The 26,555-nt window shown below is 55.4% G+C and overlaps 1 protein-coding gene across 4 annotated transcripts; it reads left to right on the top strand.

The window, feature by feature from the left end:
• Nucleotides 1-146: 146 nt before the first annotated feature.
• LOC112988030 (dnaJ homolog subfamily B member 5) lies at nucleotides 147-22,002 on the top strand. Of its 4 annotated transcripts, none has more exons than XM_064499720.1 (4): nucleotides 147-204; nucleotides 7,931-8,175; nucleotides 13,403-14,001; nucleotides 19,850-22,002. In XM_064499720.1, the coding sequence occupies exons 2-4, from the start codon at nucleotides 7,965-7,967 to the stop codon at nucleotides 20,081-20,083; spliced, it is 1,044 nt and encodes a 347-aa protein (XP_064355790.1). In that variant the 5' UTR covers nucleotides 147-204; nucleotides 7,931-7,964; the 3' UTR covers nucleotides 20,084-22,002. The 4 variants fall into 4 exon arrangements, with proteins under 4 accessions (XP_064355790.1, XP_064355789.1, XP_025964019.1 ...); XM_064499719.1 differs by lacking the exon at nucleotides 147-204 and adding an exon at nucleotides 1,685-1,853; XM_026108234.2 differs by lacking the exon at nucleotides 147-204 and adding an exon at nucleotides 2,319-3,377.
• Nucleotides 22,003-26,555: the final 4,553 nt, after the last annotated feature.

Below are 26,555 nucleotides of genomic sequence, written 5' to 3'. Positions count from 1 at the left end.
TCTGTTCGGCCAATGATCGCCGCGGAGCGGCGCGACGGGCACCCTCCGCGCCCAACGGGGTGCGGCGGGGCGGGGCGCGCGGCGGGCGGGGCGCGCGGGCGGGACTCCCCTGACGTCACGGCCGTGGGGCGGGGCCTGGCGGCGGGTGGCGGGGCGGGCGGGGGCGGCTCGGCGAGTGCGCGGCGCCCCGGGACAGCGCGAGCGGTGAGTGCCGGGGGCGGCGGGCGGCACCGGGACCCCGCGGCGGGGGAGCTGCGCCGCTGCCCCCGCCCCGCAGCCCGCCGGGGCCGCGCAGCCCGGCACCGGCACCGGCACCGGCCTTGGCCTTGGCCTGCCGGGCCTGCGTGAATGGCTTAGCCGCTCCGTCCCGTGGGGTGACAAGGTGTCCCTATGGGCCTGGAGGGGGGGGTTAGCCCCTCTGCCCCTATGGGGTGACAAGGTGTCCCTCTGCCCCTATGGGTGACAAGGTGTCCCTGTGGGCCTTGGGGGGGTGGGCTAGCCCCTCTGCCCCATGGGATGACAAGATGTCCCTACGGGGCTGGGGAGGTTAGCCCCTCTGCCCCTGTGGGGTGACAAGGTGTCCCTATGGGGCTGGTGGCAGGGAGGTTAGCCCCTCTGCCCCTGTGGGGTGACAAGGTGTCCCTATGGGGCTGGTGGCAGGGAGGTTAGCCCCTCTGCCCCTGTGGGGTGACAAGGTGTCCCTGTGGGGCTGGGGGGGGTTAGCCCCTCTGCCCCTATGGGGTAACAGTGTATGCAAATGGGGCTGAGGGAGAGGAAGGGGTTAACACTACTACTCCTGGGGGCTGTGGTGTAACCCTGCAGCCTGGGGCAGGTGGGGATGAAAGCGTTAAGCCCTTCTTTTCCCCAGTAGTGGGGCAGTAATGTGTCCAGGTGGGGCTGGAGTGTGTGGCAAGGTGAGGGTTAGCCCTGCTTCTCTGTCCTCGCGCTTGGGAGGGCCAGGATGTGCCCTTTGGGGGCTGTACAGGGTGGTGAGGAAGGGGTTAACCCCCCACTTGGGGGGCAGCAGTGTGTCCCAATGGGGCTCTATGGCTGAGGAGGAAAGAGTTAACCCTTCTTCTACCCCCCCCCCACCAGGGGGGTAACAGTGTGTCCCAGTGGGGCTAGAGGGGGTGGCAAGGAAGGGGATAACCACTGTCCCCATTTGAGGGGACAGTGTCCCCCAGTGGGGCTGGTGGCAGGGAGAGCAGTAGGGAGGGATGCTGAACCCTCCTTCCCCATGGGACTAGCAGTGCACCCCAGTGTGGGGCTAACAGTGCATCCCAGTGGGGTTGGGGGGGGGGCAGGCTGTCACCTCATCCCCACACAGGAGCCAGCACCCCAGTGGGGCTGGCAGTGGGGCCTGTGCATGGGGGGACAGCAAGGGGAGGGTTAACCCTGTCCCCACACAGTGTGTGGGGAAGCAGTGGGGGGGGTAACCCCATCCCCACACAGGCTGACAGCACCAAGTGGGGCTGGAAATGGGGGGCTCGGTGCCTGGGGAAGCAGTGAGGGGGGGTTAACCCCGTCCCCGCAGGGACTTGCAGTGGGGGCCGCACAGGGAGAGGCAGCGAGGGGAGGGTTAACCCCGTCCCCACGCAGGTGCCGGCACCCCAGTGGGGCTGGCGGTGGGGAGGGGGAGGCGGCGCGTGTGGGGGCCCGGGGAAGGGATGATTCATTGCGTGTAGTCATGACATTGCTGGCTGGTTCCCTGCGGCTGGCAGCCAGCACGGGCACGGGTGGCTCTGCCTGCCCTGGCGCACGGAGCCTGCCTCGCCGTGCCTGACCAAACTTGGGCTTGCCTGCCCCAGTGCTGCTATGCCGGCCATCCTGCTCTTCTGGAGCCGCGCGGAAAGGTACGCGCCGAGCGCCCGCCGCTTCCCGGCACCGGTCCCCGGGCTTCCCTGGGCTGCTGCCACCTGACGGCACCGCTCGGCACCCCCTGCACTCAGGCAAGGTGCTTGGAGCGGGAGCGGAGCCACACCTCCGGGGACACGGTGGCTTTGGAGTGGGGACCGTCACCCCTCTGGGTGCTGGAGGTCCCCGAGGGTTATTTCTCCAACCTGAGGTGACGCCTGGGTTGGCGTCGGGGGTGCTCCCTGTTTCGGGGACGGGCGGCACGGGTTACGGGATGCCTGCGCGCGCGGCGAGGATGCTCTGAAGTTGCTGTGCGATGGGGGGACGCGGTGGCATTGAATTTCCTTGACGCGCTTCAGGTGCCCCGCTGCAAGAGGCTTAGACATGTGCGTGAAGGTGACTTCTCAGAAGTAGGTTTTGTGCCGTTCGGCGTGGAGGAGGCACCGTCCTGGTGCCCAGCTCCAACAAGGGAAGGATGAGGAGTGTGTAGGGGGGTAGTTAGAGTCACTCAGTGGGAACGTGGTTTTCAGACCCCCTTCTGCTCAGGTGCAGGGGATCAGTGCTGGCACCCGGGGGAAACGGAGGCTCCCGTGAGTCTGAAGGAGAAAGATGGGAAGGTGCAAAACGGTTAACGTTACTTTTTCCGACTCATGCATCATTGCCGTCCTACTTTTCTCCCTCTCTGATTCGCCTTGTGGGTGCAGCAACCCTGACACAGTTGAGGCAGGGAGCAATTAATTTCTGGTGAAACCCGGGGACCACTGGGGTCCTTGTTCTCATTGCTTTACCTGCTTTACTGCAGGAGGTGACCGCGTTGGGGACGTTAAGGTAGCGGGTTGCTGAGGGTCGGGTGTCTCGCGGCGGCTCCAGGTTGGGAAGCGGGAAGGATGCCTGAGCCGGCTGCAAAAATGTCTTAATCTGGGAGTCGTGAATGGCAGCTTGCACCTGAGTTATAGAGAGCCCGGTGCTGCTCTCCGTGTCTCAGTCCAAGAAAGCAACGAGAAACCAATTAGAGGAAAATTACTGCTTGTCAAGTGACTTCATTGAACAGGTTCTTCCCCGCTCGGTGGCGGGGAGGGGACGGCTGAGCGCTGCTAGGAAGCGCACAAAGGAAGGCTTGCTCGCCAGGCGCGGAGGCTGCTCCGTGAATCGCTTTGACGCCCGCTTCCCCGCAGCCGAACCCACCCGCCCCGGGCGTTTCGGAGCTGCTGTCCTCAGAGCGGAGTTCAGAGCCACCGCGGCCGCTCCTCTGGCGAGGACCTCCCTTTTCTGTGCTGAAGGAGCCGGGGAGAGGCTGCCACGATAGCAACTGCAGAGCATCACTTCGCCGCGGTCGTGTACGCTGTGTGCCCCGGTGGCTTCCTCCTCTCCGTGCCGTGCCACCCTCCGGCGCCTGCCAGAAGGGCACGCGCTAGCCATCGGTGCTGTAGGGGTGAAGAGCCTGTGGCCAGGGTGATGTTTAAAATAAAATTAGAGCCTTTAAAAATGTCAGCTTGGACTCTGAATGTGTTTGTAAAGTTTCGGTAAGTGGGTTTCTGTGTCTTGTGCTCGTGTTCTCATTACTGAAGAATAATGTGTTATGACCCGAGGTGCCTGTCAGTGCCCGTCTTTGTCTGATGCGTGATCCTCTGGCATCGCTTATCATCCTGCAGTGACCTTACGGTCCGAGATGGAAAATCTTACTGAAGGCACTGTCTGTGTGGGTTTGTTCCCTTACATGACTATAAGGTAGCGGGATTATGTCAAATGATTGCTATTCAGCTGGCTCGCTGATCCAGGGGTTGCATGGTCTGATGTCATGTGAAGGGCTGGAACAAAGAGGGGGTTTTTTTTGAAGAGGCGAATAGATGCTGGCTTATCTCAGCAGTGTGGTCACCAGCTGAGAGATGCCTGTGGCTTTCTCCACAGCTGGACATCTGGGGCTTTTCTGAACATGACACGATGTAAAGCGTAGCAGCTTGGAAGGTGAATGCAGGTGCTGAAATCACTTGCCTGTCTGAAACCCCTTGCTCTGCAGCATCTTTGCCCTGCTCCCTAGAGGGTTAAATGGGAAGGCAGAAAAGGATGACTGAGCAGAACAGGAGAGAGGAGTTGTGGAAAGGCACAGCTGATCCTGGGGAGGTGGGAGGAAAGCTCTGCAGGGACAGAGTCGTGTTTTACCACCTCACATGTGAGTGTCACCTCCAAAGCGTGGCTTAACCCACCAGGTCACCTGCAGGAGTCTAATTGTCTTCGGGACTCGTCATAGCAAATCACTGTGCGGGGCTGCTTCTCCGCTGCTTAATCGTAGCCAGCCGGCCTGAGAAAGCCTTCCCAAGCCCAGCTGGGAGCTGGACAAAAGACTTCACAGCTTCCAAAGCTCCTGCCTGCTCCCTCCTTCCTTTTTCGACCCTCTAGCCTGCCGCGGGCTGCTGGGGAAGACAGCACCAGGTGACTAGACTGGGAAATGAGGTAGTGTGTGATTTAGGGTCCTAGCAGCGCTGGGGCATGGGACAGATACCAGCTTTGCATAGATGTGTCTGGTTCTACTTGCACCGTGGTACCAAGAGCATCCCCCAGCCGGCATCTCCCCATGCCAAGGAGGACCTCTCGATGGTAAAGACCAGAGGTCTCAAGGGAGGAAATGCTGGTTTGTCTGGGCCGGGCCATCCTTTTGTAAGGGTTGCTGTGGGGCATTAGGCGGGTAGGAAGGACGGTAATGCTGTCAGATGCAGCTGCGTTGGGTCACAGCCAGGCACCGTGCCCCATGTGTTTCGCCAGCTCGCACGTGTAGGTCCTGCTAGCAGCAACAGGCTTCTGTTGTAACAGCAACCTGGATAAAATCTGATGTTTCTGATCTCCACGCCTCAGGCTGTGATCTGATCGGAGTGCAAAAGGAGGTTGTCTTCAGCGCTGCCTCATTTAACCTTGCTTGGGAGGGTTTTTTTCCCCTGGGTTATCCAGAAAGGGGCTGTTATCAGGACAGCGGCCAGCTCTGGGGCTGGTCTTCCTTGATTTGCCTGAATGCCGAGGAGCTCAGTCAAGGTCTGAGCCCTGCCTGGCGCGGTACAAGGATGGCATCCCAGGGAACAAGGCTGCTCTGGTCTGCGGGACAGGGATCAGATAGCTGTGTGCCAAGGCTAGGTGTCTCGTACATACCATGGCAATGAAAACACCACGGTGGCTTTCTAAGCATTTATGAGGAGCTTCTACAGACACGAGGCTGTTGTGGGAAAGGGAGGAGCCGGTAGGTGTTAGATTGAGGAATCTGGGGGGGATCAGCAGGTTACCGCATGTCAGCGGATAAGTAGTAGCTGACCTTGACTGCTCAGCCCAAAGTGTAGCTGGGTTTACTCACATCACCTTCTATAAAAGTTATGGTAATGACTTATTTTTACGATTTGGTGCAAAAATGGAGCTGGGCAGAAAGGTGGGCAGAGGCACGTGGCCGAAGTGAGAATGTGATCTGCACAGCAGCGCTCTGAGCACATGCAGCTGTGCCAGGGGCTGAGGGTATCTGTGGTCTTGCCCAGTCACCCAGCCGGGAGTTGAAGAAAATCTGTAACACCAAGTTGTCTGGGTAGTGTTGCTTGCTTGCCCTTAAGAAAATGACCTTTCACGCCGACATTCAGGGCTTCTTGCAGTCCTCCTGTCACGTGGAAAGGGCAGAATCCTCGGACTCATCAGAACAGATGCAGAGACGGTGGTGGGTACAGGGTATAGCATCTCGTAATGTCTGCGTGGGCTTGTTAAATACGGCTGCTCTTTGCACAGAAGCTGGAGGGCTCCTGCTGGAGGCTGTGTTGGTACAGAAACGTGCTGGCATTTAGAAGCTTGGATCTGGAGATGCTGTAGGATGCTCTTTACGCCCCCAGAGGCCTTCTTGTGTCTCTAACAATAGCACGGCACAGAGCTGGTGCTGGCGTGCTAGGCTGCAGTGTTGCTTCTGATTTTTGCAATTGCTCCCTCAGGCCAGTGGGGCTGCCAGTTCCAGCAAGTGCCTGACGTCCTGCTGGTATAAACCACCATCTGGCCCTCATCCATGTGAGCTTGCCTCTGTGAAGGTCCCAGTGGGCCTGAGCCTAGACTGAGCCCTTTATCCAGCTCCCATTGCTGTTTCCTCCAGAAGTTCACGCACTTGTGGGCCCTTTTGCGCTGGATGCCTAGTCTTCCTCCAGATCTAATGGAAAGTGACTACGCTATGGCTAGCACAGAGGGAGCACAAGTTGGTGATTCAGATCATGGGACCACTGAGATAGCTGGGTAAACAGCACATTTCCAAGCCCCCACAGTAGCTCCCCAGCTGTAGAGTGGTTATTGCCCAAAACAGGCTGGCTTGCCCATCCCTGGATGTCAGTGCAGCACTGCAGATGTGCACTTCCAAGGGGTGGGCAGGATGCCCAATGGTACTCATCAGAGCTGGTGGCCACCAGGATCATCTGCTTATGAACAGTCAGGACAGGAGGGAGCATTTGGTAACCTGCATGACCTCACTGAAAGGCGAAGGCTCAAACACGATGTAGAAATCCGTCTGCTGGAGGGGCTCAAAGGGCTGGAGCTGCTTAGCACAGCAGCTGGGGACAGGGTTGGTCTGTCCAGGGCATGACAGGGCAGTTTGGAGCGAGGGTGGGGTGGGAGCCCAGAGAGCACAAAACCTGCAATAGAGAAGGGAGCAGGGTGTGAGCATGACGGCTTAGCGGAAAGCTAAGAGGGCAAGCTGGGGACAATATCTGGAGAACAGCGTGGTGTGGAGCAAGCATGAGGAGCTTGCAGAGGGCAAGCTGGGGGCAACATCTGGAGAACAGCATGGCATGGAGCCATGCAGCCAAGCAGAGAGCTATGTGTTGCGCGAGGCAGGGCAAAGCAGGTCATGTCCGGGAGGGACAGGAGTTCACAGGGCTAGAAAACTGAAGGGTAAGGAGCAAGTCGGGGTTGTTGGCAGAGTGTGGGTCTTGCTCACTTTTGCCGTTGTTTCTGCTTTGAGTAGCTGGTCTCATATCTCTCTAGGAGCTCTCCTGGTTTTCCATGACTCTGCTGGCTTTTGCTGCTCCAGCAGCATGCCTGTGGAGTGAATTAATTGCCCATCCGTTTCCTTCCTTGGGTTATGGCCATTGAGTTTCCAATGCCTTAGTATAGGCATGGCTCTGTCCTAAGCCACCCACATGATGGAGAAAGTGAATCCAGGACGCTGCTTCTCTATTCTGACCTCACTGCGTTGTGTCAGGCTATGACACTTAACCACCTCTTATGCCACTTAATATTTCTGGCTGATTGCAGCATTTAGCTGAAGACTCAAAGGGAGTGCAAGTCAGGCTATAGAAAGTGTTTTTTAAAAAAAAACTCCCACCATCACAAGATGTTTCTGTCTAACGGCTTCGTTCTCTCTCCGCTAAATACAAATTACAGCTCTGACATGCTGGAAGCACTTATCTCCAGCTGAATGCCAATTGCTTTGAGGAACAAAATGTTTGAAGTTCCTTTAAGGTGAATGCGGCAGCACAGCCTCTGTTGATTTCCAGTCTGTGCTGCCACCCCCCTCGACCACTTTAAAAGTTGCAGTCGATACTCTGCGTTGCGTTAGGTATGCACAGATCCCTCTCCTCGCTGAATCCCCGTGAGACGGCGAGCCAAGCTCTGCCCTTCGTCTGCTTGGCTGAGGAGGGAGACAGCTCCATTTAAACTCCGCACAGCCCTCCTTGCTCCATAGGGGGGAAATGGTCACACCTACGAGCAGCCTCACATGACATTAGCGTCGGCGTTGTCCATATAATAATTCTGTGGGCTGGCTTAGTGCTTCCTGTCCGTAAGCCTGAAAGCTTTGCACAGAAGATGAGCGCCTCTGTCCCTGCTTCGCAGGTTGGGCAGGCAAACCCAGGGGTGCCTTAGCCCTACAGTGCTAACGTGTTACCTGCGGCTGCTCTGCACCGTTACGCTTAACTTCACCACTTGCAAGGAAAACGTGGACTTGAACTGGCTCTGGTGTTGTTGGCCGGTGCGATGGGGGGAGAGACAACTCCGCGATAAGTGTGTGCTAGTCCAATTTCTGGCTCCCGGAGTACCATACTTGCGTTACAGAGAGCTATCTTTCTGCTTTCAGGAATAAATACTCAGCTCCAGGCAGCGTCGCGGTCATGGGAAAGGACTATTACAAGATTTTGGGCATCCAGTCTGGAGCCAACGAGGATGAAATCAAGAAAGCATATCGGAAAATGGCCCTTAAGTATCACCCCGATAAGAATAAAGACCCCAACGCCGAGGAGAAATTCAAGGAGATTGCAGAGGCCTATGATGTCCTGAGTGACCCCAAGAAACGAGCCGTTTATGACCAATATGGGGAAGAAGGTAAGGTGACCAATGCTCCTGCTCGAAGGCAGGGGTGACCTGAGTGCAGAGGCATCCCAGATTGTTCTCTGCTTGGATCTAAGTAGGTTTTTATAGGCAAGGGAGCATTTTTATACCCTACCATGTAGCAGGCGTTCGGCGGCGTAGGCAGCGTGGCCGGAATTCTCCCCGTGATTCATTCCTGCCTCCAAAACAAGGTTACTAGTAGCAGAATTGGGGAGAACAAACGCTCCGCTGATGCCGCTTCGCCTCACTGCCAGAAATAATCCCTTGACCCAGTTCTCCACTGACTGCTCTGCAGCAGGTTGGAGCCTCTTCTGCAACGTGCGGCCCCGTGCCCTGGACCAGGCCAGGCTCTCCTTGCCCTCAGCCCACACGGCAGGCAAGGAATCGCCCTGCAGTGGCTAGTAGCCCCGGGTAGTTAGCTTAGACTGTCAGGAAGCCAGCTGGCACTTCTTAGCTCTTTAGTGCTGCCTCCAAAGGCTGAATCACTTACTGAGATAACAGAAGTGAAAGGAGTTTGACTCCTGGGTCACACACAACTCTTTAGTTCACCTAAATTTTCTAGCAGATAACCTTTCCTTTTGCCTTGATTTCCCCTCTGCAAGGTCCCTGTTAGCACACTCTGAGGTGCCATTTGTGAGCTATTCCCACTTTTCTCTCTGGTACAGTCTGACCTACATGATTCAAAGCCTTTCCCAATTTAAGTAATAGGTTCTTGTTTTGAAACTAAGTGGCTGCTGTTGTCTCCCGGTTGGCATGGAGGAGGAGAGCCGCTCCACCACACACAGCCTTATTAGTCGAATATGGAAGTCTGCAACCCCATTTGCTGAGGGTGAGGAGAGCAGTGAATAGCATCTGCATTAATCAGCCAAGGACTTGGGTGCTTAAAAGATCAGGAGGTCTAGTATAAACAGGCTGCTCAGTGGAAGATGCAGCCCCTCCTGCAGGCCCAGCAAGCAGGTACCTCCCCTTGTGAGACACCAGCAGAAATATGCTGTGGTCAGAGATACCTTTATCAGTCCAGTCCTTCTCCTGGCAGGTACGGAGAAGGCTCTCTCTGCCATTCGTAAGCAAACAAGTCTTAGGAGGATACAGACACTGTTGCCCCTGACTGATGTAATTATATCCACTGCCCGAAAGTTGCTGGGGAACTAAAAACATCAGAAACTTAAGGGAAAAACTGAGGAGCTCCATGGAGAAGTTGCCAGAGGCTCCTCGTGCTGTTAGAAAGTAGATTCCTGGGTGTGAAAGCACAGACAGACCTGGGGAAACTCCCTGCTGGTTTATCTAAACAAAAATGCAGAGCTGTGTAAAGCTTTAGAAAATCTTTACCTGGCAATCCACACTCTCACTGTTGCCTTATACCAGTTGCTTAACTAGTTAATTATATCACTGCTACAAAGGACTCACTGAACCACAGTGATTTGCTGCTGTCTAAAATTAGATGTGGCTATCTCAAGTGAGAAACTAGCTTTTTCTTGGAGGCGCCGTCGAAATTGGACCCTGCTTTCCTATTGGTCTGACTAGTGTCTTGGGATTAAAGTGAAAGGTAAACAGCAATTGCATGAAGGTGAAACCTCCTGGCTGTACAATCTGTTATGGACAGGAGCTCTTTGAGAACGGGCTGGAAACTCCATTGCCGAAGGCAGCTAAAATAAGTGAACTAAGCAGTGGGGAAAAAATACAGGAGAAAAGCACCCCCCCCTAGTGTCAGGAGGATGGGGTGGAAATTGGTCTTGCCTCTCTGTCACTGGCCCCAGTGTGTGAATGATTTTCTTTCCTTCCCCTAATAAAAGACTCCACAGTACCTACAGTGACCCCAGCTCCGACACCACGCAGCCTGGCCAAACCCACGAGTGTGATCACCCAAGCACATTTTCAGCACCCGCTGTGGTCATCTACCCTTCAGGGCTCCCCTGGATGACGAACAGCCCCATGCTGCCAGGTTTCTCTGGTGCTGGTGGACCCCAAAGCCACGGGGGCCTGTGCTGGCCTCGGTCTGAGCCTGCTCCACTCATGGCCTGGAGAAATGCCCTCACTACAGGAGCCAATCCCACCTGCTTTGGCCACCCTGGCAGAGAAACCACAGGTGCAGAGTTGGCGTTGAACTACCCAAAACAGGAATAGCTAGCAGCAGGTTCAGCCCATCTTCAGGGGCATGGATTTGCCTGAAAAGATCATAGCACCTGTCCCCCGTGGCTCAAGTACCAGCAAAACCAAACCCCTTGGGTGTTTTTGGTAACTGGTGATGGTTACCTCAGACTGTCTCTGCAGTGCCCTGGGCAGAATTCATGCTGTGTCCCTTTCTCGCTGCACATATGGTCAGGGTCACTGTTTTGTCCTCTTTTCTTCCATTCACATGCTGTCAGGCACCTCTGGGCTTTTCATGTTAGCAAGCAAGAGCAAGGCACAGATTTCCTTGTGACTCGTAGCTGCTCTCTAGTTATTCCTGCAGCAAATGGTTATGCTGTTGGCATTGCCACTCTCTCCTTGCTCAGTGGCCTTTCCATGTTGGCCCATAATCAGCTGCCTTGCCTCTTCCTTTCATGACTCCTCTTCCAGTGTAAAATGTGCTCCATTCCCTGGGCTGGGAGAGGCCAGCTTCCCCTGCAAGGGCTTCTCTGTAATTACAGCTGCATGAGCAGGCAGACGCGGCGTCTGACCTGGCTATACCCAGAGAGCCCACGCAGAAGCTCAAAGCGTGGAGTCTGGGCAAAAAGGAGATGAAAGACCTGGAAGGCTTTGTGGCTGGAGGGAGGGCCCAGGAGATGCTTATGAGCTGGTCCCAGACCCGTCACAGGCAGGGCACAGACTGTCATCAGTCCTGGAGGTTTGGGTGCTGGGTGGTGACTTCTAGACCAGTCACTTGCTCTTGCAACAGGCCCACACGTGCTTTTGTTTTCCAACCGACTCCTTTTTTGGACTGATGTGGCCTGGTGGTTAGCGTTTCAGGGGGTCTCTGGGCCCCACATACTGGCCCAAGTCTGCTGGGTCCCATGGACTTTGCTCCTCCTGCCTTGTGATCCCCCATTCCAACCAGGGGACCAGGCCGGGGAGGGTGAAGATCACAAATTCGGACATGAGCAGCGAGGGTGCTGAGCTGAGAGGCATGACGGAGGTGTTGTCACTCTCCATATCTCTCATGCCTTGGGCCACCAGCCAGCCTCCAACGTCAGCCCTTTGCTAAGGCCAAACTGCCTAGCCAAACTACCTCCTTGACAGGGCTGCTATGGAGTCTGAATGGCACAGCCCTTTTCCTGGCCATGAGAGGCCAGCGGTACCAGGAGCCCCGTGCAGCACACAACACGGGCTCTACAAGGGCACAGACATTTGCCTGGCAGGGCAGGGGCAGAAGGAAGGGATGCTGCAGATTGCCTGAGAGCTTGTCCAAGTGCTGCCGCCTTTCAAGGAGGCTGAGAGCCTGGCCGGGCGAGGAGGCTCCCTGCTCAAGTGCGTGCAAAGTGAAGCAGAAGCCCTCCACCTCACAAGATAAATTTATCAATCAAGGCAAGCAGAAAAGAGCAGCAAACTTATCCTCTCTGTTTTGTCCCCCTCATATCTCCTGCTGCTAGCTTGGAGTGTAGGGGGCTTGCACAAGGGACGGCCCTTCAGAAATAGCCCTTCACTGTCGCTGGCATGCCCCGAAAATAGTCCTTGAGTGAGGCTTGTTTTAACCCTTCCCTGACCCTCCTAGTGAAAAATAGTGTTGCAGAGTGTATGGCCATGAACCATCTGCCCACTGCTCCTTGTGTTCTGCTGGCCTCCTCTGTGGTCCCTCTTGAAGGGATTTTGCAGGTGTGACTTCTTTTGGGAGCTATTTGTCTTGTGCCACAGCTGCTTGGGACTTTATGGAGTTTGCAGTGATATAAGGCTCTGCTCAGGATATGTCAGGGGAGATTTCCATGGGAAAAGTTGCCATTTGGCATTTTATAAAGTCTGCCTTTTTGCTGGGAAAAATACCACTGTAGGATTTCCGCTCCAGTGGCAGCAGCTGACCCCTAAGACCTTGTCTTGCAGAGGGGAAGGTAGCACACGCATGTGTTGTTTAAAGTCTGCCCTCAAAGCTCCCCAGGCAAAATGGTTCTCCTATTAAGTAGATGTAACAGTGCTTTGACAGAGCTATCATGATGCCAAACCTTCACTCCATTTGCAAATCACTGCCCGGACCTCAGGTCAGACTTTTTGATCTAATGTGCAGAGAGCTGTTTCCCTCCTATGCACCTCGCTGTGCTGGGGGGGGATTAGCTAGGGCAGGTCTGCTGACCTCCATGTTCTTTGCCAACAAAAGTGGCTTACTGAGCTCAAAGCTTTTTCTAACATGCTAGATGTGCTGCTTTTAGCCCGTGACTGTCAGTGCAGCTCAGGCACCTTTGGTAACAGGCAAGAGCAGATAGCTTGCCCAAAGGTGGGTTTTGTGCAGCACTAACTGGATGTCAAAGGCCCAATACGTTGACTGCGGTGGATCAGCTCCAAATGCAGCTTGGAGTGGCTGATAAAAGTCTGGTGGGATGCTTCATCCCCTTTAATGTGCAGGATTTCTTTGAACAGGCTTAAATCCTCATTACCAGGAAGCAAAAGCCTGCAAGCAGACCTGCTCCTGAACCAGCTAGTTCTTGTGCTCACCTTCCAGCCCAGGCCACTGACGGTTTTCTCTAGCCATACCCAATCTCATCCAAGGGGAATATATTTGGCTAGAGTTGTTGCTAGTATGTTCAGAGGAAATGAGGCTGTGCTGTGAGACTGGAAGAGGTTGGCTTGCTTAGATTAGGAAGACACAGTTGAAGGGGTAGAGCTAGTTGGGCTATAAGGAAGCTTGCCCATGAGCAAAATGAAAATGGACTAGTCAGGAGACATTTTAAATGAAAAGGCTATAACTTAAGCAGAGAGAACCAAACGGGTCTTTCAGTAGGGATAGCACAACAAAACCTGGACAGCTTTTAAGATGGAGCTGGCTAGGTGTAGCGACAGGACTGTATGATGTGGGATGAAGTGGTCCCTCCCTGGTCTATGCTCTCCATGGGCAGCTGGGATGGAGGGGTCAACCAGCACCACCAGGAGCTGTGGGAAGGGCTGCCTGGAGCCAGTGGAGACCATACTCCCAACCTCACTCCTGCCTGAAAAGTACAGGTGCTGTGGGTCCCCAGCACAGTCTCGCATCTGCCATGCAGAGCCAGCAGCTTTCGTCAGGGAGTGTTAATGTCTTGTCTTCCCCATTCTCCTCTAGGTCTCAAAACAGGAGGTGGCTCTTCAGGTGGCTCAGGGAACACTTTCCACTACACCTTCCATGGAGACCCCCACGCCACCTTCGCATCCTTCTTTGGAGGCTCCAACCCTTTCGATATCTTCTTTGCTAGCAGCCGCTCCAGAGTGTTCAACGGCTTTGACCAGGAAGATATGGATATCGATGACGATGACGACCCTTTCGGTGCCTTCGGCCGGTTTGGTTTCAATGGCATTAACGGGGTTCACCGGCGGCACCAGGAGTCCCTGCACACACGGAGGAAGGTCCAAGACCCACCCGTCATCCATGAGCTCAAGGTGTCTTTGGAAGAGATCTACCACGGCTCCACCAAGAGGATGAAGATCACCCGCAGGAGGCTCAATGCTGATGGCCGGACCATGCGGACAGAGGATAAGATCCTAAACATTGTCATCAAACGGGGGTGGAAGGAGGGAACCAAAATCACATTCCCCAAAGAGGGGGACGCCACCCCGGACAACATCCCTGCTGACATCGTCTTCATTCTCAAAGACAAGCCTCACTCACACTTCAAGAGAGACGGGACGAACGTGGTCTACACTGCAAACATCAGTCTTAAAGAGGTGGGTGTCAGTGGGAAATCCCGTGGAGTGGGAGGTGGCACTGGATCATTGCACATGGGGCCAAGACGGGAGTCAGTCCTTGTACCGTACCTTAAAGAAAGGCATGAGAGACACAAGCAAAGAGCTCTGCAGAGAGGAGCTTTAGAGACCAGCTTGTGCTCTATTTTGGAGAGCTGCTCAGCCTTCCTGCTGGGTGTAGGACATGGGATACTGCAGTCCCCACTGAATGTGCCTTGCTTCTTGAGCAAATAAATGTGTTATTTATCCATTCCCCCTTCCCCATATGTTCCATCCTTCTATTTCAACATTGGGTATTCACATATGGAAGACAGCCCAGATCCTCTGTAGAAACAAGAAAAAAACAAGTTTGCTGACTTGTGTCTGGTCCCTAGTTGTTCACGTAGCCGAGTCTGCTGTAATTATTGCCCTGAATAGTGCCTGGTACCTCCCCACACAGATAGAAAGCAGGGCTGCACAGAGAAAGGTTGTACCAACTGTTTGCCAGACACCACTTTAGCCAAAACCAGCTGTTTTCTTTGGTTCTGGCTTCTCTTGATAAAGGGCAATAAATAAAATATTCAGGAAAGCCTGACTGTTAGCAAAATCCAAAAGACTCAGGCTGTCAGTCCTGGAGGTCACAGTGGGACTTGATGCATCAGAGCCGCAAACTGTGCAAAGGTGGGAGAGGAAGGGGAGATTACCCAAGTACAAGATGTGCCGTTCACTGCTGCTGTCTAACTACCTTTTAATAAATGCCAGCTGGCAGCTGCATTTAACATTGACGTTTTTGGCAGCTGCCATTTGCTGTTCCTTTCAGACTGTAGACGCTGTCTGTCTTCTTAATGAGTTGATTTTTTTTCAAAGACAGATTTATGCTTTCAGATGCATTTAATAGAAATCAGCTCAATGGGCCAGACCTGGGGTAGGGAAACGTGAGCTCTTTAGTGTGGCAGCAAGTCAGAAGAGCTTTGCGATGGCTCTACGTCTTTGCTGGGGCTATGGCCAGGTGTCCTGGGGGCCAGGGGGAACCATGCAGGTCAGGAAGAGCTGGATGCAAAACCTAAATTAAAGCAAACTCATCTCAATTAACCTGTAGACTTGGGAGTTGAATTTCCTTCACCGTGCAAAGGGATTCAAGTAAAGACGTTTATTCCTGTGGTGGCTGGCTCTGCTGGCCGCTCCAGAAATACTTGGGAGAGGCTGCATTATTTATGGAGTCATGCATGCCATATCTCAGATGTTTCTTTCTGTGCATTCCTTTATCTGTAAAATTAACCCCAAGCTGGCTGTCCTGATGTCCAGTCCATGTCAGTCCAGGTTCATTTGCTGCTTGGGTAGTGACCTGGACTAGGAAGACTCTAGGAGTTGCCCTTTGAGCATGCAGTCCTGAGAAAACTATTCCTGCCCCATGTGCTATTATAGAGACCTGCCAAAAACTGCTGGTGCTGGGGCCAGGGGAAGTACCTCCTCTGCCATACCAAGTAGTTCCCCAGCTGTGTCTTACCCACAGCACACTTGTGATCTCTGTCCAGCTGCCCATAAACAAGGCATGTGTTGGCATTTGGTTTGCATGATGCAGTCACAAAGAGAGACTAGTGGAAATTGCTGGTCCAGGCAAATTCCCGATCTCTTTGAGCTGGAGTTTCTGTTCTCTGCACGTCCTCACCGCAAACTGAACTTACTGGTGATCCTCAGAAAGCTGCTGGCCTGGCTGCCATCCCCATCCTTCTGCTTACCGAGGCAGGATAATGCTTTACTGCTTTTCTCTTCCTTGAGAAGAAGTAGCTTAAGTGCTCTGAAGCATGAGCAGATGCCAGGATCTCCCCGACTCCATATGCCACAATCTCGGTATGTGACGGAATAAATCACAGACCTCTTCATCACCTAGCCTACAACTGTAGCCTTGAGTGCTCTCCTTGCACTGTTCTTCCTTGCAAGTCTGTCTTTTTTAGCTTTAGCTCTCATCTTTTCAGCTGCCACGAGAGAGCAGCACAGTGTGGTGCGAACAGGCAGATCTGGGAGGCGTTTGGTGCTGTGATCTGACTCACGGTTCTGCTGGAGACCCCTTGCCAGCATCCTGCTGCCCAGGGTAGCAACGCTCCCTGCCATGGCCCTGCTCAGGCAGGGAGCAGTCAGTGCCCAGGAGCAGGACAGGGAAAACTGGAGCACTCGGCAGTGCAGCGTCCATTTGGCAATGCTTCCCTATGGGTGCCTTCTTGAACCTGGAGCAGGAGCAGGCAATGCTGAAGCTGGACTTCTGTCCACTCCCTAGTAGGAACCTGCCCAGCTCCAGTGCTCCCCCAGTGAACCAGGAGACCATCCTCCTCCTCTTTGATCCCATAGACCCCTCGAGACCATGGCCCAGGGAGGCAATGGCCTTCCAGCAGTCACTTGACCTATAAAACCCAGCAGCTATAAACTTCTAACCCTAGACTGCCTCAAGCAATGCTTTGGTCAAGCTGGAGGTGAAGGCAAAGAGATAGATCCCAAAGGACAAGCTGGGCCAAGGTACGACTCTTCCAGTCTGTGAGCACAGGCACTTCCAGAGCTCGCATCCTTGTCCCATTCGGCACCGCATCCCTCTGGCCAGGGCGCCGTGGGGTGGTTGCTGCCTAATGGGAGCTGCCGACTCACCACTGCAAGCGCACAAAGTGGAAGAGGGCTTCCCCAGAGGCTCGTGGGCTGCAGGGAAGTGTCCATTCTTAAAATTACAGGCACGCGTCGTAGTGGGAGCCGAGGGAAGGAGGCGTGACACTGCTATGCCAACAGCTGCAAAAGCCTGTGTCTCCTGGGAGGGAGCTCTTCAGGCAGTGCTGCCGGAAGGGACCTTTATGGAGATGTTATACCCGCTCGGCTGCACACATAACACCTGCCCTTGGGAGCTGCCTGTTTTGCATCCTTTACCTGGTGTCACCTTCCTTGAAGCATCAGCGCTCCAGCCTTGCTGAGACGCTCTTGGGTTGCCCTGCTGCCAGTGGCAAAATCCTCCCATGGCTTCGTTGCAAGCAGAGGAGGGCCTGCTGCTGACCTAGATAAATTTCTGCACTCATAGCTCAGCGCAGGGTTTAGCTATCGAGCCCACTTTGATTTAATACCTAGGGATAAACGGAGCGTCTTTCTAGGATGCAGAGCAGCTCCCTGCGTTACGGCGGAGCGCTGTGCGCTGGCGTATCGCAGCGGTCCACGCTCTTGCTTGTGGTCACTGGTATTAATTTAACAAACAGTTTCTTAAATGCCAGTGAAGTTGGGCAAGAAAAATTAAAAACAAGAACATACGGTGAAGGAGAAATCGCCTCTACTTGGTGCATCTTGGCTCTAGGAAGGAAACATTAAGATCTGTCTGTCTTCGCTATTGCTGCCTGTTTCTGCTCATATTCCTGAGCTTTTCAGAGCGAACACGGTGCTGACACGCAACGCCCGCACCGTGAGCGTGGCAAAGGGCTCTGGGCTTTGCCGTTTCCAGCCCTGTCCCTTGGGACTGGGTGCAAACATCCCAGTAACACTTCTGCTGGCCTATTTTGCTCTCAAAAGCTCATTCTGGAAGCTGAACTACATGCCCAGCTCCCCATTGTGAGGGCTGAGCAGAGGAGAGCGTGCAGGCAGCTGCCCACTGCACTCCCCGAGTCCGATGCGCCACGGCATTGCAGAAGCGTGCTGGGTTGCAGAGAAGGGCAGCTGCCCTGAGAATGACCTGTAGCCTCCGTAGCAAAAGCAGCACCTCAGTTTGCCTTTGGCTTTTCTGCTACAAATAAAAGGACACTGTTACCTTGACCCCTGTGGCTGGAAACCTGAGGTCTAACTGCTACACCTGCCCCCTGCCTTGCTTTCCCTTTCTGCTTCCCGTTTTGTAGCCAGAGATGTCTTCTGTCTGGCACACCTGGACTCGTGCAGCCCTCCACCGTACATGCTGGTGGGCACCCCCAAAACAGCAAATCGCATCCTGCTCCCTTTCCTTTGCAGGATGTCTCTTGGGGACCCGAGGGGCTGGGACCCTGGGACCCAGCTCAGAGGGGGCAAGCGCCTTGTGTGCAGCGTGCAGGACAAGCCCGCACCAGCCCCTCTCCCGGGAAGCTCAACCGCGAGCGCCCAGTGGCTTTATCCCCAGCAAATCCACCCCTTCCAGAAGTATCGCTCTGCAGTCCTCTTGTTAGCGGCAGCCTTTCTCCCTTGCTGAAAGCCTGGAGACGGTCCTGCCCACGTGTATGGCAGAGCTGTCTGAGTTATTTAAGGACACAAGGATTTTCTTGCTGCATTCCCAGGTCACGTGGCTCACTAATGCAGGCTGGCTTGCGGCTGCCGGGCAGCACCCGCTTCCCCGGCTGCTGCCGGCTTCTGCAGGAGGCAGCCCCTGCCCGCGAGGATGGGGTGTAGGGCTGGCAGCCCAGGACATCAGCTCTGGGGTCCATCCCCCATCTCCGGGGGGTTGCGCTCAGCAGCCCACCACCACGGGGGAGCGTGGCAAGGCAGGGCAGGCGCCTGGGAGCAGGCACGCCGTGGTTCGGGATTGGGGGGCGGGGGGGGGGTTTGTCTTGCTGCAGCTTCCTTCTTGGGCTGCCGGCAGGTAAAAATAGCCAGCGGGCAGCGGTATGTTGCTGCAACTCGAGCCTTCGCCTGCACAGGGACCTGCGGCAGGGAACAGGCCCTCCAGAGCCCTGACTTCCAGGAAACCTCGGTGCTGCGCCACGGCCGCACCGCAGTCCCGCGCCAGCATAACCTTTTGGAGGCTGTTGGCAGGGGAGCCGCGGCCTGTGCTATAGATAACCCCCCAGCGCCAGGCAGAGTTGCTGGGCTGCGAAGGGCGACAGCTGATGAACTGCAGAGGCATCCGATGATCTCAGCTGGATTTTCAGTCATGTCCCCCCCCCCCCCCCCCCCCCGCCCCCGCAAGATTGGGTGGTGAGGCTGTGGGGGCTAAATTTAACCTGCCCTATTGCTGCAGGTCCCAGGTTGCTCGCTGGCAGTGTCTCCTGGGAAGTGCAGTAGATGGGGAGCGGGGATCCTTCCCCCCCCCCCCCCCCCCCGGCAAGGCCAGGGTTCCCCTCTCCTGCACAGCTCCTGGCACCTCGCAGCACCCAGCACAAGGAGGTTAGGACCAATGGAGACCCAGGCTCGCATCGGTGAGCATGAGCAGTGCTGCTGACCTTGGGCACAGCTCAGGGCTGTGTCTGTCAAGCTGGGAGTGAGATCAGAGCCAGGCGGTATAATCCAGGGAGTGCCTGACGCAGGGATGCAACAGGTTTCCCACTGCTCAGCGGCGTGGGCACCAGGACATCCCCATCCTGGAGCTCTGCTCCAGCCCCAAGGGAGCCAGAGGCTCTTCCCGGGCTGTCCCGCTCTGGCAGCACTGTGCCCAGCTGGGTGACCACTGCCACAATGTGCCACAGCGTCTGCCAGGTTCAGGGTGGTGGCTCTGAGCATCCCAGTTCCTTCCATGGTTGCGGTCGCTCCTGGGGTGGCTCTGCGCTGCCGTGTCTGTGGGTAGACAAGATGCTTTTGGAGGTCACGCCAGACCAGGCTGCTCTGGTTTGGGCGTGATTTCTGAGAGGTAAATATGGCTTGTCCCTCATCTTTAGCCTGCTCAGAGAACTCTCCCCCCCCCCCCGCCCCGGCTGTTTGGGGGTGTTGAGAAGGGCAAACCCCATGGGACTGAGCCGGTTGCACCTCCTAGGGCTCCCCCTGTGCTGAGGAGCTTAGGACTCTTGATAAATCCTTGGGAGCCGTAACTGGCGATTCCCCATGCTGACAAGGCCAGCATCACTCCTGCAGGGTTTCTGTGGGGCGTGGAGGGGCTGAGGGTCTGGGAGGGCAGGCAGCCCGGCTCACGGCGTGTCTCTTTCCCCTCTCGCAGGCCTTGTGTGGCTGCACCGTGAACATTCCCACCATCGACGGGAGGGTGATCCCGCTGCCCTGCAACGACATCATCAAGCCGGGCACAGTGAAGAGACTGCGCGGGGAAGGGCTGCCCTTCCCCAAGGCCCCCACCCAGCGAGGAGACTTGATCGTGGAGTTCAAAATCCGCTTCCCAGACAGAATAGCCCCCCAGACGAGACAGATCCTCAAGCAGCACCTCCCGTGCTCCTAGAGCCCAGGGACTCTTCTCCAAGCAGCAATACTCCAAACGCACGTGCCACAGCATCCGACCTGCGCGGAGCAGAGGTGCCAGAGCACTTTCAAATGCAAAAAAACCCACCTTCCTTCCCCCAAGGTCCTGTCCAACCCACCTCCCGCCTGCCCCTCTTGGCCCGTTTTCTACTCCAGCAGTGGAGGGGTCGCAAGCACGGGCTCCTGCCCAGCCCTTCGTGGCTCTCTTGGCTGCCAGCCTTTTTTTTTGTTTTCTAGAGGTCCAGCTTTTCTGCCTTGCACAAGCGAGTGGCATGGGCTGTTTGCCCAGGGAGGTACATCACTTTGTGGTTTTTATGTCACCTGCTTTTGAAGCCAACTTTCTGACTAGAGGATGAACTTGTAGGGATTTAAACGCAGTGTAAATAGGACTTTACGCGACCTCACACCCCACCTCCGATATTAGTTTCCTCTCCCCCTCTTTGATACTTGCTGCTGTTCGGGGTCCCGGCTGTACCGAGGTGCCAAGGAAACAGTGTGTATGGCAAAGGGATCGCTTCTGCACACGGTGGCCACTGTAGCTGGACTGTTTCTAACCTGGGACCACGGTACCTAGTCCTACTGCGGTCCACTCTTCTGTGCCAAGACTACAACTGAGCATCATCTGTGCCAAATGAAATGCTGAGCTCCAAGCACTTGGTGATGGTCCCTCCCATCCCCCTGCACCCTGCTCGGGCCATAGGTCTTGGCTGGGTCTGTCCCACGTCCCCGTGTGGAGCTGGGCCAGCATCTCCCTGCGCCTGCTGCCAGGCCAAAACCCAAGCAAGCAGGAGGGAAGGGGGAGCCCAGGGTGGGAGCTTTCTTGTTCAGATGTGTTGAGTTTGCATTGCTGCTTTTTTTTTAACGTATATATAGATAGCTAGATCAACTCCATGAGGGTTTTCTCTGCCCGTTTTGGGTTTCCTGGAGTGGTTCGTCCTGCCTTTCAGGGGATCAGTTCAGCCATATGAACATCATGCCTGTGAGAACATAGTATGTGTGTAGCACAAGTTCAGGTGCAAAAGCAGAGCCAAGTGTGAGCAGAGCTGTGTTTTTTCACTAGCGTTTGAGTTCAACCTTAGGGATTTTCATAGAAAGAGAAATGCACGTGTATATATTTTTCTACAGGGAAGGTGATTAATTCAGGAAGTGTTTCTGGGTGTTGTGGTGAAGCTGGGAGGAGCATGAGGCAATCTGCTTGGTGGTTTTGTTTTTAAATGCTGTATTTTTTTAAAACTTTGGATTTCCATCAGGAGAATTTTTATATTTCTTACCTTGTCGGCCTATTCTGCCTCTTGTCAGTTTTTCGCGGGAGGGGTCCTACGGAGTGGGAGGCATCTTTGACCTGGCTTTGTATGGCTCAAAAGCTCATCTTCCACCGCGGCATCGCCGTCCCGGTCCAACCGACGCCAGGAAAACCCATGCCAAAATAATCCCCCACAACAATCCTTTTGGTAAAGAGAAATCACTGACGTGAAGCAGGGGTCCCTTGGGGCGGTCAGTGCGATGCGGAGCCAGGCCGCTTCCCAGCATAGGTCACAGCTCGCTGCAGGGCAGCGCGAAGGGTGTACAGCTGTACAGTGTATGATGCGCGGCGGGGAGGCAGGCCTGAGCAGCGGCTTTGTCGCGAGGCGGTGGAAAGTGTAACGCGCTGCTTTTAATTTATCGACCAGTTTGAATGGTTAGGATACGACGCCTTTTCCCTCCGCTGTTCCCTGTTGAGTTCGGCACACAAACCCTGGTGGACACTGATGGAGCGAGAAGACAGGTCAGCACGCAGATGCAAGCTGCTTGGTTTTTCTCAGTTTCAATGAGACCTGAATGTTTTCTAGTGGTTTTTTTTTTTTTAATTTTTTTTTGTAATGTCAGTATTGAGAGAAAAATAAAGTATTTTAAAAAATACACCCCGCTGGCGTGTGTTGCGGGGAGGGACGCTGGGGCAGCTGCAGCCCTGCGCTGCTGGCTCATCCCAGCCGGATCGCCTGTCTGCACGCAGCGCTGGTGCCATAGCTCCAGGACCAGCCCGTGGGGAGGAGGACGAAACACCCTTCACAGCACGAGACGGGGCCCAAGGAGAGGGAGTGCTGCAGAAAACCCCCTGGGGGACAAGTGGGGAGGCAGGAGCCAGCAGCAAGGGTGCCCGTGGGCTGAGTGCTGGCAGCGGGGCCGGCGAAGGGCTCTGCCCCTTTGCAGGCACTGGGGACACCACATTAGGGCACCTCGTCCCATCAAGGTGCCCCAGGGTGCAGGCAATATGGGTGGGGGGAGCAAGGCCAGCTGAGATGCTGAGGGGTTGGGGGGTCACGGCAGCTGGGAGCAGTGGGGCTGAGCCTGGGGAAGGGGTGGCAAAGGGGGCTCCTTGCTGTTGGCAGTGGCCTGATGGGGTGGGCGAGGCATTGGGGACAGGCTCTTCTTGGCTGTGCCAAGTTTCTTGCCTCCATCCTAGGCAAGAGCTCAGCACTGGGAAATTGCCCCCAAACTAAACCTAAAACCCTTACAGATTTCATGGCCAGGAGCAGCTGGGCAGGATGTGATTAGAGCCAGCACAGTCAGAAGGTGCAGCCCCACGGGGCCGGCAGTGCTGGTGGGGATGTCCGTGGGGCAGGAATGCCCATGGAGGAAGGATGCCCACCTTGTGGGAAAGCCCCTGCTGCAAGGCATGTTCATGGGGTGGGGACGTCCATGGGGGGGGGGGGGTGCCCATGGGGCAGGGAGAGCCACGGGGCAGGGATGTCCACGGGGCGGCTGTGCAAGGCCCAGGCTGGGATTTGGGGACTCGGGCTGTGCCAAGTGTGGCCATCGTCTGCCCTCTGCTGGCAGGTGAGCCTGCTTAGCCCGGAGATTTTTGGGGTGCTGCAGGAGGGCCCCAAGCCCTTGAGTCATGAACCAGCCTCTAATCCCCAACCCTGGGTCCTGGGGCCCCCATCCTGCACCCACAGGGGCTGGGCTGTGGCCCCCGGGGGGCTTGTATGGCCTGTGCTACCCCATTTATACTGTAGCTGACTATGGCATTTAAAATAAGCAAGTCAATGGGAGCTGCATAGGTAGAAGTATCAATTTATTTCCTGGCTTGGTCAGCTTGAATCAAACAGATTAAACATAAGACAACTGACAGCCTCTCCTGGAGCTGTGCACCAAATGAAATTATTAATAAAACTAACAATAAAAATCATAAAGTATAAAGAGAGCAGCCAGTGCGGTCTGGCAGTGGGGCTGGGGCACGGGGACCATGTCTCTGGGGCTGCACGGTGCATCGCAGCGGGGTGCAAGGAGGTGCCAAATGCAGCAGCAAGGCCAGGGCTGGCCTCAGCTACCCCCGCAGCTAAACTAGCCCCATCCAGGGCGACAGCCTGTCCTGGCCATCCCTGCCACTCGCCCCTTTGTCTCCCCAGCTCCCTTTGGGGCTGCCCAGTCCTCCCAGCAAGGTGCCAGGCTTGGGCCAAGGGTGCAGCAGGTGCTCCCTGCCCCAGGTTTGCAGTGAGAAGGCTCTCGCACCTTGGGAAAGGGCACGGGCTGGGGCAAACCCACTGCAGCTCCCGTGGGTGCTGGCCCCATCCAGAAGCCATATCCCACATGGGGCAGGCTGGGGAGGGGGAAAGAAAGATGAGGGTTTCACCCCTCAGTGCTCCTGCACCCTGCTCGCCCCTCTGCCTCTTTCTCTGGCCCCTGCTTTCGCCTGGCACTGGCCAGGGTGACCTGGGACACTCACAGCAGGCTCCCCGCAGAGCTGCCAGGGCCGACGTGGGGGCAGCGCTCACAGAGCACAGAGGGTTGGTTGAGCTCCCAAATAGGCAGGGAGGAAGAAACCCAGCAGCTGCCAGAGCTTGGGGAGGCTTTTAGAGGTGTGCAAGAGAGGCCCTGGTGCTGGTGCAGGACACGCATCCCAGCTGGGGAAGGGTGGCCAGCCCCATCATCTGAAAGCAGCCGAGGCTGCGGGTTTCACTGTAGCCAGACGGATGCTGGCTGCACGGAGGAGGCAGAGCTGGTTCGGGCACCCCCAACTGCATCCCTGCAGGAGGAGACAACCGGCGCTTTCCAAACAGTTTGGGAGACCTTTGAACCCACTGGCAGGTGCAAACTGCAGAGCAGCAGCACTAACCACATCCACATAAACTGGCGGCTTTTGCTTTGCTGGCGGGCAGCTCCATGGCACTGAACTGAGCTGGCGTGAGGACAAGGCAAGACTGCTCCTGGCCGGCAGCTCTGCCAGCTTTAAAACTAGGCCAACCCACCTGAGCAGGGGCTGCCCAGCCTCCTCAGGGTCTGCTCCCCGCATCCCGCTACGGTCTCGGCCAGGAGCTCATGCTATTTAAGCAAAGTTCGCTCGCACTTTTGGTGTGTTTCTCCCGCTTGCTACCCACACAATGTCACAAGGAACGAGCCCTCTCTCTGTGATGATCCCATCCTTTTGCTATTTTGAGACTCCCCTCATCTCTCTTCCCCCCACTCCGCCCCTTAAATCTAGCTGGCTTGATGGAGCCCGTCTAGATCTGCTTGTCTTTACAGCCTGGGCCCTGCACAACTCATGCAGAGATTACCACACACTATCCCCAGCAAGGTTCAGCCTCCAAAGGCCTGCAGGCACCCTACTGCAATCGTTGGCACCACAACCTAACATTTAAGCCTCTTGCTTTTTGCAAAAATCCTTGCATAGGCCTCAGTTCACGCAACCCTCCCCAAAAGCTAACAATGCATCTTACAGCCAAGGTCTGTTGGCTTAGACAGGATCTCCCCCTTGCTCTCAGGAGCTGGGCCATATCCAGACAGCTCCACCACTTCTGTGTTCACAAAACAGGCTCCCTTTTGCTCACCAGCCCATCTGTCACAGCAGGTCTTCCCTTGTCCACTTACACATCCCAAATACCACTAATCCAGCCCAAACCTGGGTGATCTAGAGACAGACAGTGAGGGACACCTCACCAACCACAGGACTTCGCATACAAGCCTGGAAAGGAAGAGGCTCACAGCCCATGCTGCAAACACCCCTTCACACAGCTCAGAAATGAGAGAAACCTCCCTGTGCAGGCCAGCTAACTGTCTCCTGCCATCAGCCAACGTACTTTCCCCCCTCACTGGGCTGCTCCCCACACACACCTCCCTTGCTCTTACAGGCTGGTGGCCAAAGCTGCAGGTTCAGCTCACTGAAAGAAGCAAATACAGCCACGGACAAGCATCCCCAGCTCTCCAGGGTCAAAGGAGCACCCAGCCTCTGGACCACTCTTGGAGGATGAGCACAGGTGCTAGTTTCATAAGATGTGCAAAGACCAGCAACAAGGGGCTGACTTGAAGCTACAGTCTCTGCAGCAGTGCTGTTCATGACAGCAACACATCAGTCAGCACACCAGCCCCTGCCGGCCCTGAACCCTCCCTGCATGCTACCCCTCCAGTCAGGAGCATGGACAATAGGCACCTAGAGCCACCACTCTTCCCTCTGTTTTAAAGCCAGCCCCACTACCAAGCAGAGTGGAAGTGAAAAAACAACTGTACAAAGCAGGAGGCTTTTTACAAGTTGTCTGGCTTATCAGGAACTTCAGGGAGGAGTCCAAACTACAAGCAACATAGGATCAAGCTTGCAGCTGCTCTTCCTGTGACAGCTCCACTCCGAGAGCTCCTCTGCTGTCTGAGCCATTCACCTGCTTTAGCAGGTACTCCCAAGGGCTTCAGGGCAGCACGACCACAGCCATAAGTGAAGGGAACAGTGCAACCACAAGCTGTCAGACCTGGGCTTCTCTCACATACAACACTGCAAAGCACAGCAGTGGCACATTTCACAGTTCAGAGAAGGGTGAATAAATTGCAGAAGGAAAGGAAGGACAAGTACAAGAACCATGATCAAAACCTGGCTGCTGCATATGGGGAGCAACAAAGGGAAGGTAAGGAGGTTGACAGAAAATAGACAAGCCCTTCATCAGAAACCCAAGGGCAGACGTGAATTGTTTCAGCTGAATGGGAAGGAAATCTTTCAGCAGAGGCAGAGGAAGATGAAACTGCTGTCTATAGCATTGGACCACGAGGCTCCTCTTTTCCCTAACCACGCTCAGGTCATGCTGCACTGCAGCCTCCAGCCACAGGTCAAAAACCCTCTCGCACTTGCCTTTGGGCAGGATGGATGAAAAGGCAATTGCTGGAGTAGGATTCCTGCCTGCAAGAGTCCAACAGCCCGGCAGGGAGAGCACCAGAGCTGAAAGCACACACAGGGATTTGGGCTAGGCTGCTGCGCAGGAGCCAAAGCAGCAGGAGATGCGACAGCTCACAGCTAGCGTTCGGGAAGGAACGCCACATACCTGCCACAAGCAATGGTGCTCTCTTATTTGGTGCTTGCGGCCAAGTACTAGCAGAGGAAAGAGGCTGCCAAGCCAGTGCCTTTCTTCTGTTAACACAAACATAAAGACTTAAGAATGAAGAGCAACCTCATTAACTAGAGAGCTTTCACAAAGGAATTGCCAGGGCCTGAC

Source organism: Dromaius novaehollandiae, chromosome W, assembly GCF_036370855.1.
Source record: "Dromaius novaehollandiae isolate bDroNov1 chromosome W, bDroNov1.hap1, whole genome shotgun sequence".
Taxonomy (NCBI): domain Eukaryota; kingdom Metazoa; phylum Chordata; class Aves; order Casuariiformes; family Dromaiidae; genus Dromaius; species Dromaius novaehollandiae.
Note: the sequence above shows the minus strand (reverse complement) of the source record. Positions and strands in the feature narration are given on the sequence as shown.